The sequence below is a fragment of the Ascaphus truei genome, chromosome 3 (genome assembly GCF_040206685.1).
Source record: "Ascaphus truei isolate aAscTru1 chromosome 3, aAscTru1.hap1, whole genome shotgun sequence".
NCBI lineage: Eukaryota > Metazoa > Chordata > Amphibia > Anura > Ascaphidae > Ascaphus > Ascaphus truei.
The window spans coordinates 24,738,613-24,758,579 of NC_134485.1; the positions used below are offsets into that span (position 1 = coordinate 24,738,613).

At 47.6% G+C, this 19,967-nt stretch overlaps 1 protein-coding gene across 7 annotated transcripts in view; it reads right to left on the reverse strand.

Moving 5' to 3' along the window:
* DOP1B (DOP1 leucine zipper like protein B) overlaps positions 1–17,529 on the reverse strand; it is a 120,073-nt gene extending 102,544 nt beyond the window's left edge. For 3 of the 7 annotated variants that reach the window (XM_075593794.1, XM_075593795.1, XM_075593789.1), the window contains exons 1-2: positions 17,191–17,528; positions 7,943–8,101 (exon numbers count right to left, since the gene is read on the reverse strand). In XM_075593794.1, the coding sequence (XP_075449909.1) occupies positions 7,943–8,080 (138 nt within the window). In that variant the 5' untranslated portion in view covers positions 8,081–8,101; positions 17,191–17,528. Of the gene's footprint in view, positions 1–7,942; positions 8,102–8,870; positions 8,987–16,878; positions 16,902–17,190 lie in introns of those variants that run through there. The other 4 variants (XM_075593796.1, XM_075593790.1, XM_075593792.1 and 1 more) reach the window with 4 other exon arrangements.
* Positions 17,530–19,967: the final 2,438 nt, after the last annotated feature.

A 19,967-nucleotide genomic window follows, 5' to 3' on the forward strand; every position in this document is an offset into this window, starting at 1 on the left:
CTAGTACAGGCCACCCAGTTTTTGGTTGTCTGCTTCACACATTAGTGTATTAGAATAAATGGGTTCATGCCATGAATCTAGAAAGCCAGGATGAGTCAGTGAGGAGTCTGTGTCACACACAGCCTGATGATACTGTATTATGGAAATTTGGCATCAGCAATAAAAGCCGCTCCTGTTAGAGGTGCCTTCATGCAAAACCTGTAACTACACAATCTCTTTCTAGAACAGGAGGTGGGCAACTCCAGTCATCAAGGGCCACCAAAAGGTCAGGTTTTCAGGATATCCCTGCTTCAGCACAATTGGCACAATCAGTGGCTCAGTCACAGATTGAGCCACCTGTGCTGAAGCAAGGGATATCCTGAAAACCTGACCTGTTGGTGGCCCTTGAGGACTGGAGTTGCCCACCCCCTGGTTCTAGAACCAGCATAAAAACCACCATTGCATAAAAAGGCCACATTAAAATATAATCATCAAGTGAACAAATCCACAAGGCTCCCTCTCGTTGTTGGATAGAATTGGCGACAGAGCAGAGGTTGTAGTTATTACACTATATTAGATGCAGTGCGGGACAATTTATCACTACCCTATTTGGTTTAAATCCCAATCTGAGCTCTGTGCTACCTAGTGCAAGTGACTTCATCTCACTTTGGTTTAACATAATCTAGTGAAGCCAATAAACGCACACAACTGGTGCCAAGGGTCCTGTGAGGTGTGTATGTGTATGTGTGTGTGTTTGTGTGAATAGCCATGTTAGTCCAGTTGCGATAGTGCAGAATAAATGAGTTCTTCAGTATTAGGTGATACCTTTTTTTATTGGACTAACAATTTATGTCATAGGACAAGCTTTCGAGAGTAAGGCCTGGGACCCGCTGCGCCCGGCGGCGTGGGCGGCCGGCCGCACGAGCGTTCCCCACCAGCAGGGGAATCCTCCCGAGCCGGTCCCACTCCCCCCTCACGGCACAGCTCACTAAACGCTGTGACGCGTCAGCCGCTAGGGGATTCAAGAGAATTGTAATCCCAAGCGGCGACGCGTCACGTGGTGTGGCTGTGAGCCAATGAGGAGGGGAGGCTTCGGGAGGAGGGGAGGTTTCGGGGAGCGGGGAGGAGAGTGTGGAGGGAAAGCAGCGTGAGTGCCTGTCTGTGTGTGTGTGTGTGTGTCTGAGTGCCTATCTGTGTGTGTGTGTGTGCATGAGTGCCCGTCTGTGTGTCTGTGTGTGCCTGAGTGTCAGCGTGTGAGTAGGGCAGCCCGCAAGCTGCTCCCGCCTGCAGCCCGGGAGCCCGAGGAGGGGGGGGGGGGGTAGTGGGTCCCTCAGCTTAAACCACACCCCCTCTGCTTAAACCACACCCCCTCTGCTTAAACCACGCCCCTCCCTCCCACTCCAGCCCCGGCTCCCTACAGACCGCATATCGCGGTCTGTGTCTGTCAGCGCCCCGCCTGTCTGCAGTGCGGGCGCGCTGACTGAGGGAGCGGGGCCTTAGCCTTATCCTCTCTTCTTCAGGTCAAGCAATACTGATATACAAAGGGTTCAATGGCTAAAACAGTGTGGAGAGAGGGGGAGAAAAAAACCCCAGATATTTACTGTAGATAAGGTGGGGTGTTAATTGTTTGAAGCCAGGGGACAGTGTCAAAGAAAGGTGGGAGGGGGAGGGATAATGGGGGGGGGGGGGGGGGGAGAGAGAGTGTGGATAAGAATAGAGGCAAGCAGGATAATTACAAGCAATTTTGATAGGGTGTGAGAAAACCCATGTCCGCATTAAGTCCTTTGGTTTTGGTGTCAAAGAGTCTTATCATTCTGAGTTCAAATGTTTTCTGTTCTTGGGTGCTTTTAAACATTCCATTGAGGATTTTGATTTTTAGATCATTTATGGAATGATCTGGTTGTGAGAAGCGAAGGAAACCCCGGCAGACCAATTATAACAGGTATGGATACACTCACAGAACAAATATCAGGCTTAGTGGAGAATATCCTCAAACCTTTAGTCAGAAGCACCAACAGCTTCATACAAGATACCACAGATTTTCTCAATAATCTTAACAACATCAACCAACTACCATCCAACACACTGCTAGTTACCATGAATGTAGAATCCCTTTACAGCAACATCCCCCACAAGGATAGTATTGAGGCATGCCTGCATTTCCTTACAACATCTCCCCTGGATCAGAAATACAGCGCTGATATAATTACCAAACTGATAGAATACATCCTCACACACAACTACTTCAGCTTCAACAAGGAAATGTACCTACAACTAATGGGGACTGCAATGAGTACCAAGATGGCACCGCAATATGCGAATCTTTTCATGGCAAATCTTGAACAAAGATTCCTAACTACATGCCTCCACAAACCCTACAAATACTACAGATACATTGATGACCTGTTTATAATATGGACAGAGGGTGAAGAAAACCTAAAACAATTCCACGAGTCCCTGAACTCATTCCATCCATCTATTAAACTCAAAATGGATTATTCGGCAAACCTAGTAAACTTCCTAGATACTACAGTAACACTGAAAGATGGCAAACTACACACATCTGTATACAAGAAACCAACTGACAGATACAGTTACCTCCGCAACTCCAGCTTCCATCCCACTCATACCAAACAAGGTATCATACACAGCCAGGCTATAAGATACCACCGCATATGCTCTGACACTGAAGACAGAAACAGGCATCTCACAACCATGACCGAATCGTTCAGACAGAAGGGATACAAACCAAAGACCATTGCCAAAACTATTACATCTGCAATAAAAGCCCCACGAGAACACCTGCTACAATACAGACAGAAAGCACCTACCACACGCATACCACTAGTGACCACATACAACCCTACCCTAGAGGGTATACGAAAATAATCAAAGATCTGCAACCCATGCTGGCAGAGGATGCGACATTAAAATAAATCTTTCCCAAACCTCCCATTCTTGCATTCCGGCAACCATCAAACCTCAAACAGAAATTAGTCAACAGAAAACTTCACAACTATTTTAAAGACATGGATAATGGCACAAAACCGTGCAGCAACAAACGCTGCAAACTCTGCAAACATATTTGTCAGGATCCCACAGCCAGTCACAACCATAGAACATTCAATGTTAAAGGATCATACAGCTGCACATCCAGGAATTTAGTGCATATGATTCAGTGCAACAAATGTGACCAAGGTTGCTACATTGGGGAAACCAGCCAAAAACTACAAGGAAGAATGAATATGCACAGACACTCTATACTCCATCACGAAGAAGGAAGATACTGCTCACCTGTGGGACATCACTTCTCACAACCAGATCATTCCATAAATGATCTAAAAATCAAAATCCTCAATGGAATGTTTAAAAGCACCCAAGAACGGAAAACATTTGAACTCAGAATGATAAGACTCTTTGACACCAAAACCAAAGGACTTAATGCAGACATGGGTTTTCTCACATCCTATCAAAATTGCTTGTAATTATCCTGCTTGCCTCTATTCTTATCCACACTTTCTCTCTCTCAAGGAACCCTTGACATAAATGTGTGTCTTTGGCTTCACTGGGTTAGGGCTGTTCTATACTGGTTGTGGCCGTGTGCGCATGTGCGAAAGCGCGTGCACGTGCCGCATGCTTTTTGTTTGTATAGAATCTCAGTGCTGCCAGGAGCGACAGGTACTGTGTGTGTGTGTGAGTATGTGTGTGTGTGTGTGTATAGATTATGCGAGTGAAATAATGGTGTAAATAAGATTTTTTTAAACAAAAAAAAAGTTGAATAAATAAAAAATGTTTTATTTGTGCACTCATTGAGACACACACACACACACACACACACACTTAAGCGCCGGTAGCGGCGCGAAATCATCCCTCTCACCGTCTTCGCCGCTGTCTGTCGGCTCCCCGCCGTGCACGCGCGCGGCCCTTGTATAGAGGACACATTGGAAACGGAAGGAGTGCCGGGCAAGTACAATTTTCTCTTCACTTTGTTTTAAGCACCAATGTAAAGATCCTTAAAATATGAACTGGCTGTGTCTGCAAAGTTATGCTACTGCCAAATAGTAGCACTAAGTGGCACTAAGTGATTTTAACGATCAGACAATAGAATTATTGGTCTAGACTACAGCAAGGCCCCGCTTCTCGGCACCCCTCCGATACGGCGTCACCGAGAAGGGGGCCGCCATGTCTCCTCAGAGGCTGTTGCTGCCGGCGCGCATGCGCAGAACGTAGGTCGGCGCGCAGAACGTAGGTCGCGAACGCACAAGGGGGAAATTGCCGGGTTGCGCATGCGCACAACGGGGAAATTGCCGAGTTGCGCATGCGCACAGCTGAAAATCGCCGGTTCCGCTTTCCGGCTATTTTCACTATACGGCGGGCCCTTAGAACGGAACCCGCCGTATGCCCGGGGCCCTGCTGTATTTGCGTCTCAGTGGTCAGATCCTTTGACTTTACGAGTCATTAAAACCCGCTCTCAGTAACTGCTCAGCAAGAATTGAATTCCTTCGTTTTCAGCGCCTGCTATCACTGGGCAATGTGGTCGCCCAACATGGGATGAAAGAAGAGGAGAAGAAAAAAAAGCCAGTATGTGCTGAACATTTCACGGCCAATGAGCCGCTATGGAGTGTGACATGTCTGCAAATGGAAACAAACAGTTCTTACCAGGAAGTCAGAGTGGACACACAGGATGCTGCTGCAAGGAATGATTCTTTAAAAGTTCAACACCGTATATGTTCCTTAAAGCAACAATCCCCCCCCTTTCATTGTACAGCAGTGATTCCCAACCAGGGTTCTGGTCAGTCCCAGGGGTTCCACCTATGGATGGGCCGCCCGTACTCACTGTGACCGCTTTCCTGGCTTTCCCCCTCAACCTTTCCTGAGCCCGCTCTCATGGCTTTCCCCCCTCAACTCAACCCCCTCCCCCCACCCGCGCATGCAGCCCTGACTGCTATGATGCTCTGGGCGCCTCTGCATCCTCCAACCCCCCCGCAGGTTCCTCCGCCGGCAACTGTAGGGCAGGATACCAGCCTCTCTTCCTACTCCTGGGGGGGCGGGGGGGGGGGGAAGAGATGTAAGATCCAGGGTGGCGGAGGGTGATGTGGGATACAAGGGGGGGGGGGGGGAAAGAGTGATATGAGATGCACGGGGGGGGGGGGGGGTATATGAGGATGATGAGGGGTGCTGGAGGAGATATGTATTTGGGAGGTGGGGGTCTTTTTAATATGTATTGGCGGGGCAGAATATTTTTAATATGTATTGTGGGGTTATATGTATTTAGGGGGGTGGGGTTTTTTGGTATGTATTTTGTGTGGGGGGGAACTGAGAGAGTGGGGTAATTGACGGAAGGTGGGGGCGAGTGAGAGGAGAGAAGGGGGGAGTGAGTAAAACAGGGAGAACGAGTCAGACGCAGGGGAGATAAATACATGCGAAGCGGGAAAGGGGGGGGGGAGAGTGAGTTAGATGGAGGGGAGCGAAATAGAGGGGGCTCGTGAGGTGTGAAATTTTATGATTTACCCCTATCAAACCTATGTGTCAGCCAGATAGGGGTTCCCCGAGATTTTTTTAAATATTTGAAGTGTTCCTCCAAACAAAAAAGGTTGGAAATCACTGTTGTACAGGATGGGAACAGAGTGGGCCCCCAAAAGCTGAACCATGCTATTTTTTACTCCAAGATACTTAGTGAAGTTACTGGGTTAAATCCAGGGAAAGGAAAATGGCCACCACATCATGGGCCCATAAGAAGCCACAACGTCATCGATTGTAGCATCCTATTTGATGGCCATTTTAATGCCCCAACAAAAACCAGGAAGTACTAGTGCCAACTTCACCAGTACTGTAGGTATCTTGGGAATGGAGGGTGGGAGCACGGTCCCTGGAGCTGAAAATAGTGTGGGGTTCAGCTCTGGAGAGGGGGGGGGGGGGCCTGCTTCCCAGGGCTTACACAATAGACATGGCTTTTTAGTTACAGTGATAACCATGCTGCCAGATCTCTAACCAGCAGAACCCCAGGCCTGGACTCTACGCCCCACTCTCCCTATATTCAAAACTCAACTGAACAGCCATTTCCTGGAGGAATCTTTTCTATAGTATTTCAACCAACATTAGCTGCTTTCTCTCAACACTGTGCTGCATGCTGCTCGTTATCGTCACTTGTAAATGTATCCTGTAGCAGTCACTCTCTGGGCATTACACACTTTGGTACACCATATGCACCTGTACGAAATCCTATTGGATCTGTTCATCTAACACAGGGGTGGCCAACTCCAGTCATCTAGGGCCACCAACAGGACAGGTTTTAAGGATACCCCTGCTTCAGCACAAGTGGCTCAATCAGGCTAGACTAGTGACCTTTTGGGAGGTTACAGGGTTGTGTAATATTTCAGTTCCCTTGGGCTCGCTGGGAATTGTAAGAACTTTCTTTCCATCTCATGACTGAGACATGAGGGTAAGTCAGGAAACTGCCAATTAGAGCCACACTTTTGCCATTTATATTAACCCTGTTACTGCAAGACAGGCCGGCATCGCGTGGCACCACAATGGCAGAGAATGGGTTAAAGAATATAGAGGGCCTTCCCACTGATAACCAAAGTGAACGAGTGGCAGTGGCACGTTCAGTGGCTGAATGTCGGTGACTGAACCTTTTTTCTTTTAAGCAATCCGAGAAGTGCAAGTATTTTTTTTTTACAAAAGAATCGAACGCAGGGGTAGGAAGCTCCAGTGCTCAAGGGCCACCAACAGGTCAGGTGTTCAGGATATCCCTGCTTCAGCACAGGTGGCTCAGTCGAGGATTGCACCACCTGTGCTGTAGCAGGGATATCCCGAAAACCTGACCTGTTGGTTGGTGGCCCCTTAGGACAGGAGTTGGCCAACCCCAGTGTTAGACGAATAAGTATTCTCTGAATCGTTATAAAGTAACAAAAATACAGATGTAGTCAAATATTGTACCTAAAAAGGTTTCCCAAACATATCAAAAGGTTTGAAACAAATCTGTGCAAAAAGTTACATTTTCCAGGTTACATCTCAAAAACGGGAAAACACTTTTTCTGAAATAAAAGAACTAAAAAGGAAAACATAATCCAACGGTGAACCAATTCCTACGAAACTTTTCAATTGTTGCTCTGTACAGTCGGGCAGAAACAAAGTCCATTCGGTCCTGTTTCCTTAGCAAAAACGTACAGATTTCGCCTACTACTCTGTACGAGTTTATTAAGTGAGGAGTGTCTGAGAATGGAGTTTCAGAACATGACTCTCTGCGCACTGCTTTGTCGCTGCAAAATGCTACCACATTGTACCAAAAAGGAGCAATGCCAGCAGCATTTTATTTCTTCTTTAGTTACATAGGATTGAAGCAGGGAGTCTCTGGAGCTGAACGCCCATTCATTCCAGCTCCGGGACCCCTTGCTTCCAGAGATACATACCTCCGGTCACCTGGGCCAATAGGAAGTCGAACCTGATGACATCACAGCTTCCTATTGGCCCGCATGACGTGGGAGTTTTGAAAAGTCGGCGTTACATGAACCCAGCTAGAGAACCAGAGCACCCACCGGCACCCCCTATGAAGGTAAGTATCTCGGAAAGCAGGGGTCCCAGGAGTTGAAATTAATGGGACTCGGCTCTAGAGACCCCCTTCTTCAATCCGATGCAACAACAAAAAAAAAGAGAAAATAAATTTTAAAAAAAAGGTCACTTGGCCTGTCTCTTTAATAATGTACTTGACATATTTAGAGGTTTCCATAATTTCCACTCTCCACCCTTTCTTCCAGGTTGTACATGTTCAGGTCATTGGTCTTTCCTGGTATGTTTTGTCTGAGCAAACCATGCACCATTGCAGTTGCCCTTTTCTGAAGATGTGTCCTACAGAACTGTAATGTTATCCCATGGAAATGCCAGAGAACCAATATCTGTACAAAACAATTGCATCTGGGGATTTGATTTTGGATGATTAGATATGCAGCATGTTAGGTACCTTGTTGAGTTTTCCAAGCGACGATATGAGATCTGCCCATTCACTTGAAGATTCAAAGTTTCTTAAGGCTTTCTCGATCACGGAAGAATAATTCCTGTATCTGTAATCGGCAAGCAGCTCCTGTTCTTCTGGGTCCATCTTTCATTCTTGCTAGAAGTCCTGCAAACGGGAGCAAAGTTATGAAGGAAGGTACTGAACTTCATACGCTACATCAGTGCAATGTAATGTCCCCAAATACTGAGAGAGTACTAAATAAGTGAACACTAACTAACCCTTGATGCCCAAAAAACTGAAAGTGACACACTGCGAGTGCTCATTTGCATGTCATTTCCCAGAATCCCTTGCTGCAGTGGGAGCACTGTATGCTACGAGATAATGGTGAAAGCAGAGTTGCAGACCTGTCTGAGACGTGAATGTGCTCACAAGTGATATTTTTATTTGATGTACAACGTACGGTGGAAGGTTTGTCACTTTTTAACCCACCACAGCTTGCTTTGTTCCCAATATTATCAAAATTCCTAACTTGCATAAAATTCCTACATCACATTAAAAACTGTATAATTGGTCTAGTTTAGATTTCAGTATCAAAATAACCTTAACGTTTTAAACATACAGTATACACAGAAGGCCAAAAAATGTTTCCATCGCTTAAATAGACTTCAACATCACACATTGCTTGGTAATTTGACAGTTAAGTAAGTCATTACTTTTACTAAAGACAATTCCTGAAATGAAAATATTTTACATTTGTATTATTGTCTCTGTCACGGGAGACCAGGACTAATACCAGGGATCATTATCGCCAGACAGAACACGAGAGTTTATAAAATTAATTTATTGGAAATATATCCACAACGATACAAAAAGACACAAACATCACACATACCCAACTGGGAAATACCCTGCCTAACTAGTCGCAGGGACCTACTTGTAGAGATTTCCCCTGTTCTCTTTCTTTGCCCAGTGCCTACAGGACTGGTTTTCAGGCCTGAGACCAGCACTGGAGCGGACACTGCAGTTTCTCCCTGTCACAGCAACACCTCTGTAACTCTCCGCAGGCTCTGTCTGCTAGGGGTCTCCCTCCCACCTTTTTATACACTTAAAACATAATATTGCAACACTCAGGGCCAGGAGCTGCCTACATTTCCAGGCCCTGATTGGTGGGTAGAACTGCAACATAACATTTGCAACAATTCTACTGCAAACATATTAACCCGATTCCAGAGGTGCTGGAACCAAGCAAAGACATACATATACACATAACATATAATACAATACCAATGTATTACTGACAGGTAGGGGTAATGGCAGACTTAGGCCTCGTTCAGGGTGCTGGCTTCAGAGGGAGGGCATGGCTACGTGCGGGCGGACGTCCGAAACAATGTATTTAAAGTGAATTGTGGTTGTCAGGGTAGCAGCTGCCCTGTCTCCGAAGTACAGAGTTGACGCCAGGTTGTTTTTTGAAGCTGCAGCAGCGTCACTGGGACCTCGGCAGCCAATGAAATCATTCTTGAGAATAATTTCAAGACAGCAACTTGGATCCCTAACCTCAGGTCTGTAGTCCCGCCCCCTCCCTGCCTCCTCAACTCCTGAAAAAGTCTGCCGGGGAGGATGAACACACATCGCCGAGCAGACTGCCGCTCGCACATGCGAACGCCCGCCCTCCAACTCCTGCCTCTGGCACCCTGAACGAGGCCTTAACCTTTATTAACAGCAGCCATATTTCCCCATACCGTCAGTCTCCCACAAAAAAAAAGTTACAATATGATTAAAGAGATAAACTACATGCTCTATTATGCTTCTTACACATGATTGCAACTGTTTTGCGGACAAAAAAAAAACAATAGCGCCTCATAGAAGCTTACCGATTTTCCATAGGATGGACTATTTTAGGTTATTGGTTTTCTTACTGCTATAAGTTAAATAACTGATTCACATGTTTTTTGTTTTTTTAAACACTAAAACAGACACTTTGAATCCATCATTTGTATATCCCCACTGCAGTTATGGTGTGTGTTGTAGATGTTCGTAATGTATGTGGTGTTATCTATAGCAGGGTTTCTCGAGATTTTTCAAAATAATAGACAACTTCATCATCTGGAGGACCACCATACAACTATATATTAGCATATGTATTTCCCACTCTCATTGGCAGGTCACAGAGGGTATCTTCAGGAGTATACTTATTTGCACCAGTGCCAATGGGCTCTATCTTATCGCCCATGTTGTTTGCAGTATAAATGCTACCACTGGCTGACATTATCAGACGACATGACCTGGGTTATCATTGCTATGCAGATGACACAACTCTACTAGACCCATCACCAGTCCCGTTCTTGCCACATGACACCTGTTCTCCATTCTGTGCACTGGCTGCCTGTAAGACTGTGAATCTGATTTAAGAGTGACTGGTTGACATTCAAAGCCCTTTATCAAAATCAGGGTCCCACCTATCCGAAAGAGCTCCTGCTCCCCTACACTTCCACTTGGTCATTTCCATCCGCAGGGTGAGTCTCTCCTAACAGTTCCCAGACTCTCCTTGACTTCCTTTGCCGCCCACAGCTGCTCCCACTCTCCAGAACTCTTTGCCTCATACAGTCCAAGAGGCCCCCTCCCAGGAAATCCTTACAGACTCAAGTCCTACCTGTTTACCCAGGTATTAGATCAATGAACCACAACCTGTCTGGCATTTAATACTTACGGCATAATTCTACTCTGTATTCTGTTTATCCTATAGATTTATATACTGTATCTTGCGTTTCGTTTCTTTTATAGCTTTAAATGTGAGAGGTTTGTTTTTTTTATAACTGAAACACTGAGTCCCACAGAGAAAAGAGCAATATAAATGTATTATTACACATTTTAAAAATACTGGACATGCGTCTAAAATAAGCCTTTTGAAGTGACAGAAAATGCACAGCTGTAAATATTTAAAGGGTTTAGGTGCTATAATTTAAGTTTTCAGTAACCAGTGGTTCAGGGAGAGCAATTTGAGAAACATTGATTGTATAGGGTTCCTGTGATCATTTATAAGGTTCAAAAGTACATTCATGAAATTTACAATTACAGTAGGCTGGGAGGCGAGGGGTAGTCCGTGATTTTTTTTTGCCATAAATGCAGTTATATGGACCTATAATCAAAAGTGTTAAATTACCAAAAATACATATAAAAAAAACGGGATTTAGGCATCGCTCCAGGACGTTCCATAGTACTGCGGGGCTTAAATCCCCAAATCATTCTAAGTCGATTAAATGAATGGGTCTTAATAGCAACACGTGTGTGATGCAGAATTGAAAGTCACATATTCAAACAAGAAAATAGTACGCAGATCAAACGAGTTTTTCTTAATACCCAAATAAAACGCCAACAGTATCAGCTGCCCGAAAAAATAGCATTTTGTGAGTTCATGAGTGAGAGAACCCCCCACCCCCCAAACATTAACAGCCAAATGTAAAATACGAGTCTGTAATCAACTAACACTCAAATACCAAAAAAGAAGTGATATTAGCCCACAGCAAGCAGTGCTCTTTATCATCACGCCCGTATTCTCCAGCTGCTGCTTGCATGAAGTTCAAACAAAGGCGGACTGGAAATCAAATATTTACAGAAAGCCGCATCTTCCTCTCAAGCATGTTATGGGGCGGCATTCCTGCCTTCTGTGTACACATTTCCCAGCTCGACAATCCAGCTAACAAGCAAGCGACATGATGATCAGCCAGCAAACGCAGGAGGTACACAATCTGCTACAAAGCAGCACAACCGGATCACTGCCATCTAAAGATGGACCTAAAGCCGCATTCCATGTTAAAAGAAGGATATGTTTCCTCCTTGGTGGGAAGCAGGGGGACTCAGGAGCTGAACCGCGTTTGTTTCAGCTCCGGGGACCCCCTCATTTCTGAGATACAGACCTCCGTAGGTGCTGCTGGTTCTTCATGGGAGGTTTAAATCCCACCGAAACAAATGACGTTGAGGCTTCCTATTGGCTCCCAATCAGTGGGAGGTTTAAGCTTCCATATTGTTCAGCCTGCCAGGGCTGCAACCAAGAGCACCTTCAGAAGGAAATATCTCGGTAAGCAGGGGGTCTCCGGAGCTCACCCGCGTTAATTTCAGCTCTGGGGAGCCCTGCTTCCCAAATCTAAGAAAAGGGGGGGGGGGAAACAACCTAGGCAGGATCATACCTTTGAGATCTATATGAAGAGATATGAGTGCAATGTTAAAGAATTGGCCCATATTGACAAAGCTCTCACATCCCATAAGACCCCTTATGGCCCATTCAATTGAGTGTTCTCGCACAGAATCACCATTGAGTGGTTTACAATCATAATTCTATTGCGAAATTCTGAGGAACCCCCAACCCTCTCTATGGCCCGGGCCATGATGCCTTCGCCTGCACGAGGCGTGTGGAGGCTGTGAAGTCACCCACGTGAAGCGGGTGCTTTCCCTGTCCATGGTGGACGGGCCGTGGGGGGCATTCCTAGGGGGCGTCACGGAGCTGGTTCGCCCTCATTGGGCGAACCACTCAAGTGAACTGCGTGTCGCGTCAAGAAATCAGTTTCAACTGATTTCTTGCGCAACCCGCGCCCCCTCCTGCCTCCGCCCACGTGGTCTATAGGTGCGATCAATGCCTTAAGGCAGCGGTGCGCAAACTGTAGGGAGCGACCCCCAGGGGGTGAGCGAGATTGCCTGCGGGGGGGCACGCGGTTTACAGAGGCCCCGCACGCTTCCTGAAGGCACTTAAATTAAGGGCCGGAGAGCTGCAGGGCCTCTGTAAACCTTTACTTACCTTGGCTCCACACGTGTCGCCATGGCAACGCGGCCATGTGACGTCACGTTGCTATGGCAACGTGACATCATGACGCCGGTGAGGGGGGGAAAAAACGTTTGCGCCCCCTGACTTAGGGCAATCTGATCGTGCTCCATGCGGACGCCTCCGCACGGTCTCCCACACCATGGACTCAGCCTAATAGCGCGTCTGAGATCAGATGCATTGTAAGGAACCCCAACCCTCTCTAATAGCACGTCTGAGATCAGATGCATTGTAAGGAACCCCAACCCGCTCTAATAGCGCGTCTGAGATCAGATGCATTGTAAGGAACCCCAACCCGCTCTAATAGCGCGTCTGAGATCAGATGCATTGTAAGGAACCCCAACCCTCTCTAATAGCGCGTCTGAGATCAGATGCATTGTAAGGAACCCCAACCCTCTCTAATAGCGCGCCTGAGATCAGAAGCATTGTAAATTCTTGTGTATTTGGTACAATTTTCAAATGACCTGAAAATTACAGGGAATCCTTTGATGCCTGGGGGAACCCAAAAGGTACCTAGGAACCCTGGTTGAAAAACACTGCAATAAGCAAACATACTCCTTAATTACCAATTCAGTTACTGACAGCTTACACTGTCAGAGGCAACCTGAAAGAATAGATATTATTTTAATTGTGTTTGTCAAAGAAGCGGTAAAACTATTGAGATTTAAAACATTTAGTAATCTTTTTGAATTCCCCTAGATTTAGCATTTTCAGCATATACCATGATATCTTGCAGTAGTGACTTTTAAAATCACACAGTTCTTGTTACAAGTACATAAATTCTTAAATAATGATGTAATTGAACCAACCAATCTCTAACACACATCTCATGAATGATTTAAAGTCCAACAAGGGGATTTCCAAGTCGTTTACAGCCTCACGTGCATGTATATCTTTATTTACATAGCGCACATGGTAACATTTGGATCGTATATTATAGGTAAAAGTCTATTTTTAAGGTTTGAATGCCAAGATCAATACACATGCTCATATAAACTACAGTATGTTCCAGCAACACAGACCAGGCTAGTAAATACCAGTGGCCTCACACACCAAAGTAGGCAAGGAGTTCAACACCTTCTACAGCCAAACTTGCACATTTTAATGGTTGAAGCGGTCAGCTATAATTATGCAAATACATCCAAAAAAATATATATTTTGCACCAGTCATCAGTGCCGCCGTTTTGCACGCGGCCAGTGATCTCATTAAGAAGACCCATCGCCTTGTATGACCGTTTCACAGCCGCTACGTTGGGCGATTGGGGAGTAGACAACGAATCCAGAAACAATACATGTTTTAAAGTTGAAGCTTAATCTTAATACTGGTTTCTAAAAATACAGTTAAAGAACTAAAAGGAAGGAAATGTCCCATTAAGGTCCAGTATCTCACTCTTACGGGTCACTCATTACCCATTGTGCGGAAAGTCAGCCTTCACCCCGCTGTTTTCAAAAATCCAAAGATACGGGTTACGGTAGTGAACCAGAGAGAGGATACAGTCTGTACAGTAATGACGTACTTACAGATGTGTCCTGTCTTACTGCTGTCAGTGCCGTGACAAGGTGCGAGATCACAGCCGCGTGAACACTTTGTGCGCCGCGACGAATGGGATATCATGAAATGAATGGCAATAAGGGGGGGAGGGGTGTTGGGTTGCATTTAGATTAGAGACGCACATTAGCACCGCTTATTGTTACTGCGGAGTATTACAGCCCGCCGCTAAACTCAGTTTTTGCAGCCGTGGCTCAGCAGTGGCTGCCAGGATGCAAAATCTAAATAAATGCCGGGGATTTACCCTTAATTTGCGCGGCACTGAAAATAGTAAGTCTGGACACATCGGTATGTCAATGGAGACCCATAACTCAGCTGTCAGAACATCCCTGTTCTGCTTGATCAATACACGAAGAATCCACTCCTAGTTTACATCGGTGAGCTCATGATTTAATTGTAAACAAGATTCTAAAAACAATGCACGGCCCTTCCGCAATATTACACTTTGTGGGATATGAGGTTGTCTGGTGGTAACCCACTGATACACAAGACACAGACACAAACTCCTCCCTTTCACCACCATCCTCTCCCCCCCCCGGACATACTGTTAGAGTGGAGAGAGTTGGGGTGGCAGAGCCCCAGAGCTCTGCCGTAGGCCACGTGTGATAGTGCGCATGGCTTCAAACACGCCTCTAGCTGGAGCGATTTGTGCCCTTTTGGTAGACATGACGGGGGGGCGTGTCGGAGGCTTGGCTCATTGGGCGAGCCACTCACATGACCCCGCGTGACAGAAACACATTTATTAGTTTCCTCGCGCATCGCGAGGGCCGGCGCCTCTCATCGCACGCACAGTCGTGCGCTCTAAGGACAGGCTGCGTTTTGAACAAGCCGCTGACACTGTAACCATGGACGTGGCCTAACTCTACGATCTACCTCCCCGCACGCCAGCGTAAGCGTCGCAGGGCTGAGTGCAGCGTCAGTCCCTGCCAGGACCGGTAACAGCATGCCCAATCATGATTTTTTTCCCCATCCCTGTGGTAACCAAACACCTGCAGTGCCATGCTGACTTTGCAGCCAAATGTTTACCTTTGAATAGAGCTGTGAGAATATCTTCTCATTTGCTTTGCAGAAGTTGTCCTGCTTTTCTCTTAAATATCACGGTATTGCTACATTTTCACATTGCTCAGGAAGCAAAAATAGGTTGAAGCGCAGCATTGTTTGGCAAGATTACGGCGAATTTTCACCGGAATTTTATAAAATGGTAGTATAAACAAACAACCATGTGACCCGACGCGATTCACTTGTTTTGGAGTTTAGTAAATAAAAATACCACTAGTGGTACATTTGCATGTCTGAGACAGGTCTGCCACTGGTGTTGGAATTTGCAATGCACACTGACTTAATTATTGACAAACGTTTGGCGTTTTTGCTAAAAATAAGTAAATAATATCTGCACTTTTCGCCAGATTAGTGGATTTAGGGACATATTATTTAGCAAGCAGTATTCTGACATAATAAACTTTCCGGCGTCGGAAGAAACTTTGCAGACCAATGGCCTGTAAGGCCTCATGCAGGCTGATGCTGAGCGGGCGCGCGCTGGCCGCGATGAAACACATTGCTGCAATGTGTGTGGTCAGCGTGAGCAAGCACGGCGCTTAGCTGCTTGCAGAGGCAAGCAAATTTGATTATGTTGTTCGCTGGCACGTCACCGGTTCGCCCAATGAGGGCGAACCAGCCTCGTGACATCATGGCCGTGCCCCCCAACACGCCCCCCCCCGCACAACTGGCTGGCCACAAATCACCCAGCAGAGCGCATGACATCACCGCGCACACAATCGCCAGCGCGCTCGCTCCCTGCCTGGCCGCAGCCTAAGGTGTCATAGCACAAGACTGCTTAGTAAATATGGGCCTATATCCACAAATCATGAGCAAACAGACACACAATTGTGACTCAGGGTAAACACCTGTCCTAATACCAGGAAACAAATTAGTATCACGGAGTGATGACACTCAGGATACGTTCACCGCCTAATATATACTTCTAGGTCTTTACTGTATCTTTGGATTGTCTTCTAGTCAAGTGTATACTATATTTAAATTAATAAAAAGAATCAACAATGCACAGTGCAATGAAGAAACAATTGGCCTAACGCACAGTACATATACACTAACACGTTATGGCGAGTAAGGAAAATGATAAAAACCCTTCACTGCACAGAATACAGTCTTGACAAAGAACTCACATATTGTATGTCAGACATATCCCGGAACCGGCCTTATAATGGCACAGCATACAGAGCGTTGCGGACTGGCATCCTGGAAGCACTGTATGCTGTGCGATTACGGGGTAGGTCAGATTTGGGGGACCTGTATGAGACATTTGAATGTGCTCATACTGCAAATGTTCTTTATCCCGATGCACCGTGACATATCTACTGATGGTCACACATAGGATTTCATAAACAGACCCTTGTTCAGGTGAGCACGTCATCTAGGATAACCCTGTTATTAATGGGGAACAAGGAAGTTAGGCATAACCACCCCAATTACAAAGATCCTACCAATACAGTGATCTTATATATCAATGGAGATGGATAAACCCTTCCACCACTATAACGCAGAGACATCTGTTTGCCTTACTGCCAGTGACTAAACCTCTCAGCTCAGCCAGGAATACAACTCAATCAGCTTCATCCATTGTCGAGTAGGGATATTTAACCCCTTAAAGGCCCAGCAGTGATCTAGTGAAGCTGACAATGGAGATGAGGGGAGTCCTCCACCCTTCTGCTGGGACCCTATCTCTATCAGAAGCGGATGCAGCGCCTGACCCCCACCCATGGGTGGTCCAGTGAGTTGCTTTGCAATGAGTGGGCTTTTGCAATGAGTGGGCTTTTGCAATGGGTGGGCTTTTGCAATGAGTTGCTGGCAGGGCGCCTGCCCTGATACACCCACCTGCTCAGCCCCGGACACCGCGGTATCCCGCTGCTCCTCTGTGCACCTCGCATGCAGGGGCTTCCCGGAGCCTACCAGCAGCGCGCTGTACCTGAGGGGGATCGCCTGTCACGACTTTGCACAATCGGGATCCGCCTGGGGCGCTGACACCACCGCAAAGCTCTGCCAGCCGTGAGCCTCACCACCGCGGCGGCGGAGGGGTGCTACAGTGCTGAGGATACTGCCGGGCAGAGGAAAGCTGCTACCCGTGAGCTCCCCCCCGCAAGCATTGCACTATCCCGCTGTCACTGTTCGGCAGCAACAAGGGGAACAGCGTCTGAGGGTTTCTAGGTCTAAGAGTGGGCGTCTAAGTGGCACCCTCCCCCCTCTTCTGGTGCAATGGTACAGTCCAGGCGGCTGGCTGGTTGGTCTGGTTCTTTATGGTGATGTCACTTACTTAACCCCTTCTTGCAGGAGTGGGGGGGGGGGGCAGGAGTGGTGGGGGGGGGCAGGAGTGGGGGGCGTGGGGGGGGGGGCAGGAGTGGGGGGCGTGGGGGGGGCAGGAGTGGGGGGCGTGGGGGGGGCAGGAGGGTGGGGGGACAGGAGGGTGGGGGGGGGCGTGGGGGGGCAGGAGGGGGGGGGCAGGAGGGGGGGGGCGTGGGGGGGCAGGAGGGGGGGGGCAGGAGGGGGGGGGCGTGGGGGGGGGCAGGAGTGGGAGGCGGGGGGGGCAGGAGTGGGGGGGGGCAGGAGTGGGAGGCGGGGGGGGCAGGAGTGGGGGGCGTGGGGGGGGGCAGGAGTGGGAGGCGTGGGGGGCAGGAGTGGGGGGGGCAGGAGTGGGGGGGGCAGGAGTGGGGGGCGGGGGGGGGCAGGAGTGGGGGGCGTGGGGGGGCAGGAGTGGGGGGCATTGGGGGCATGTTCAGTGCCTTCAAAGTCACATTTTTTTTGTCTTCTCAAGCGCCAAGCTTGTGGGAGCGAGCGTGCCCGCGCATGAGAGCGCGCCGCGTGAGCGGGGACGTCTACATAACGAATACAAGAAGAAAAAGCAGCGAGCGCACAGCACGCTCAGCACCAGCGGGGACGCGCCCGGGCCATGGTGCCTTCGCCAGCACGAAGGCTGGTCAGTGAGCGGGTGCTTACCTGGCCATGGTGGGTGGGCCATGGGGGGAGTGCCTGGGGCCGTGCAGCAGGGCGTCGCGGAGCTGGTTCGCCCTCATTGGGCGAACCGCTCACATGACCGGCCTGTCGCGCCAAAAAATCAGTCTTAACTGATTTCTTGCGCAACGCGCGCGTGCGCATGGACGCGAACACTGATCGCTCTGTTGTACCATGGCCCCAGCCTAAGGGTGAGTCCCCAGTCAGCACTGTGGCACAGCGCTGCACCGCGATCTGCGGTCTGGGGTAGAGAGGGTGCGTTTGCGACAGGAGGGGGCGTGGCGGTGGGTTTGCAGGGGCGTGGCCATGACCTCATGCGGCTGGTTCGCCCTCATTGGCTGAACTCCGTCGCAAACTGTGAGTATAGATTTCCTTGCCTGCCTGAAAACCTGTCGCGCACCGCTGGGGAAAGGTGCGTAACAGGGTACTAACTGGGACCGGCCTGACTGGGGGGGCGGTACTGAGCGCACAGCGCACGCCGATGCGTGCGACGTAGAAGGGACTGGGGCCGCCCCCTAAGGGAAAGTTCATGTTTAAACATTGGCTGGGATGAGATGCAAAGCCAGTAAACCCTCATCTCATCCCAGCCTATGTTTAAAAGCTGTGTTTAAAGCAGCACGCATTGGCTTAAGGGTTGGTCATGTAATGTGAGCTTGAGACAAAAGGTGGCACTGTGTGCTCATTTGCATGTCATTTCCCAGAATCCCTTGGTGCAGTGGAAGTGCTGGGTGATAATGGTGAAAGGCGGGGTTGCAGATCTGTCTAAGAAATGCAAATCAGCATACAGTAATATTTCCATTTGATATATATATATATATTCAGTGTTTATCAGTGTTAACAATGGGGGAACAAATTAACCTCCCTTTGAATATATTGTTTATCTGTGCACTTGTGGGGGTTTCCATTCTCTCCTTATGTGGCTTTTGTCTCCTACCTTTGACTGTGCGGCTACTAAAGGTGGTACCCAATAGGACATGATGCCGTATTTACATTTTTGCTTATCGGCTTTACCCGGAAGTGTAAGATGATCAGCCAGTGGTGTTCAGTTAATACAGGGGTGGACATCTCCAGTCCTCAAGGGCTACCAACAGGTCAGGTTTTCAGGATATCCCTGTATCAGCACAGGTTGATCAATCAGTGGCCCAGTCGAAAACACCTGTGCTGAAGCAGGGATATACTGAAAATCTGAACTGTTGGTGGCCCCTGAGGACTAGAATTGCCCACTCCTGAGTTAAATCCGAAAACTAGAATTCTTACATATATGATACTTGCATATAGAAACAAAATAACACAACAGGGTTTTGGAGCTGTTATTGGTACCCTCTGATATGTATATCTAAAATATATATATATATATAATATATATATATATATATATATATATATTAGTAGGCTGTTTTGATGTCTCTTTATAGCAACATAATTCAAATGTGCAGTAAGTGTGCAATCCGAATCCCTTCTTCAAAAGCTCCTATATACAGATGGGTAAGAAATATATATAAAGCCTAATTGTAAACACAGGTTATGAAAGTTTAAAAAAACGGCCACACATGCGCAATTCGCACATGCCCGGTCGACGTGGTTTTGTCCCGTGAAAAATATGGTCACCCAGGTGTAATGTCGGAGGTTGAAAGGTAAATTGTGTG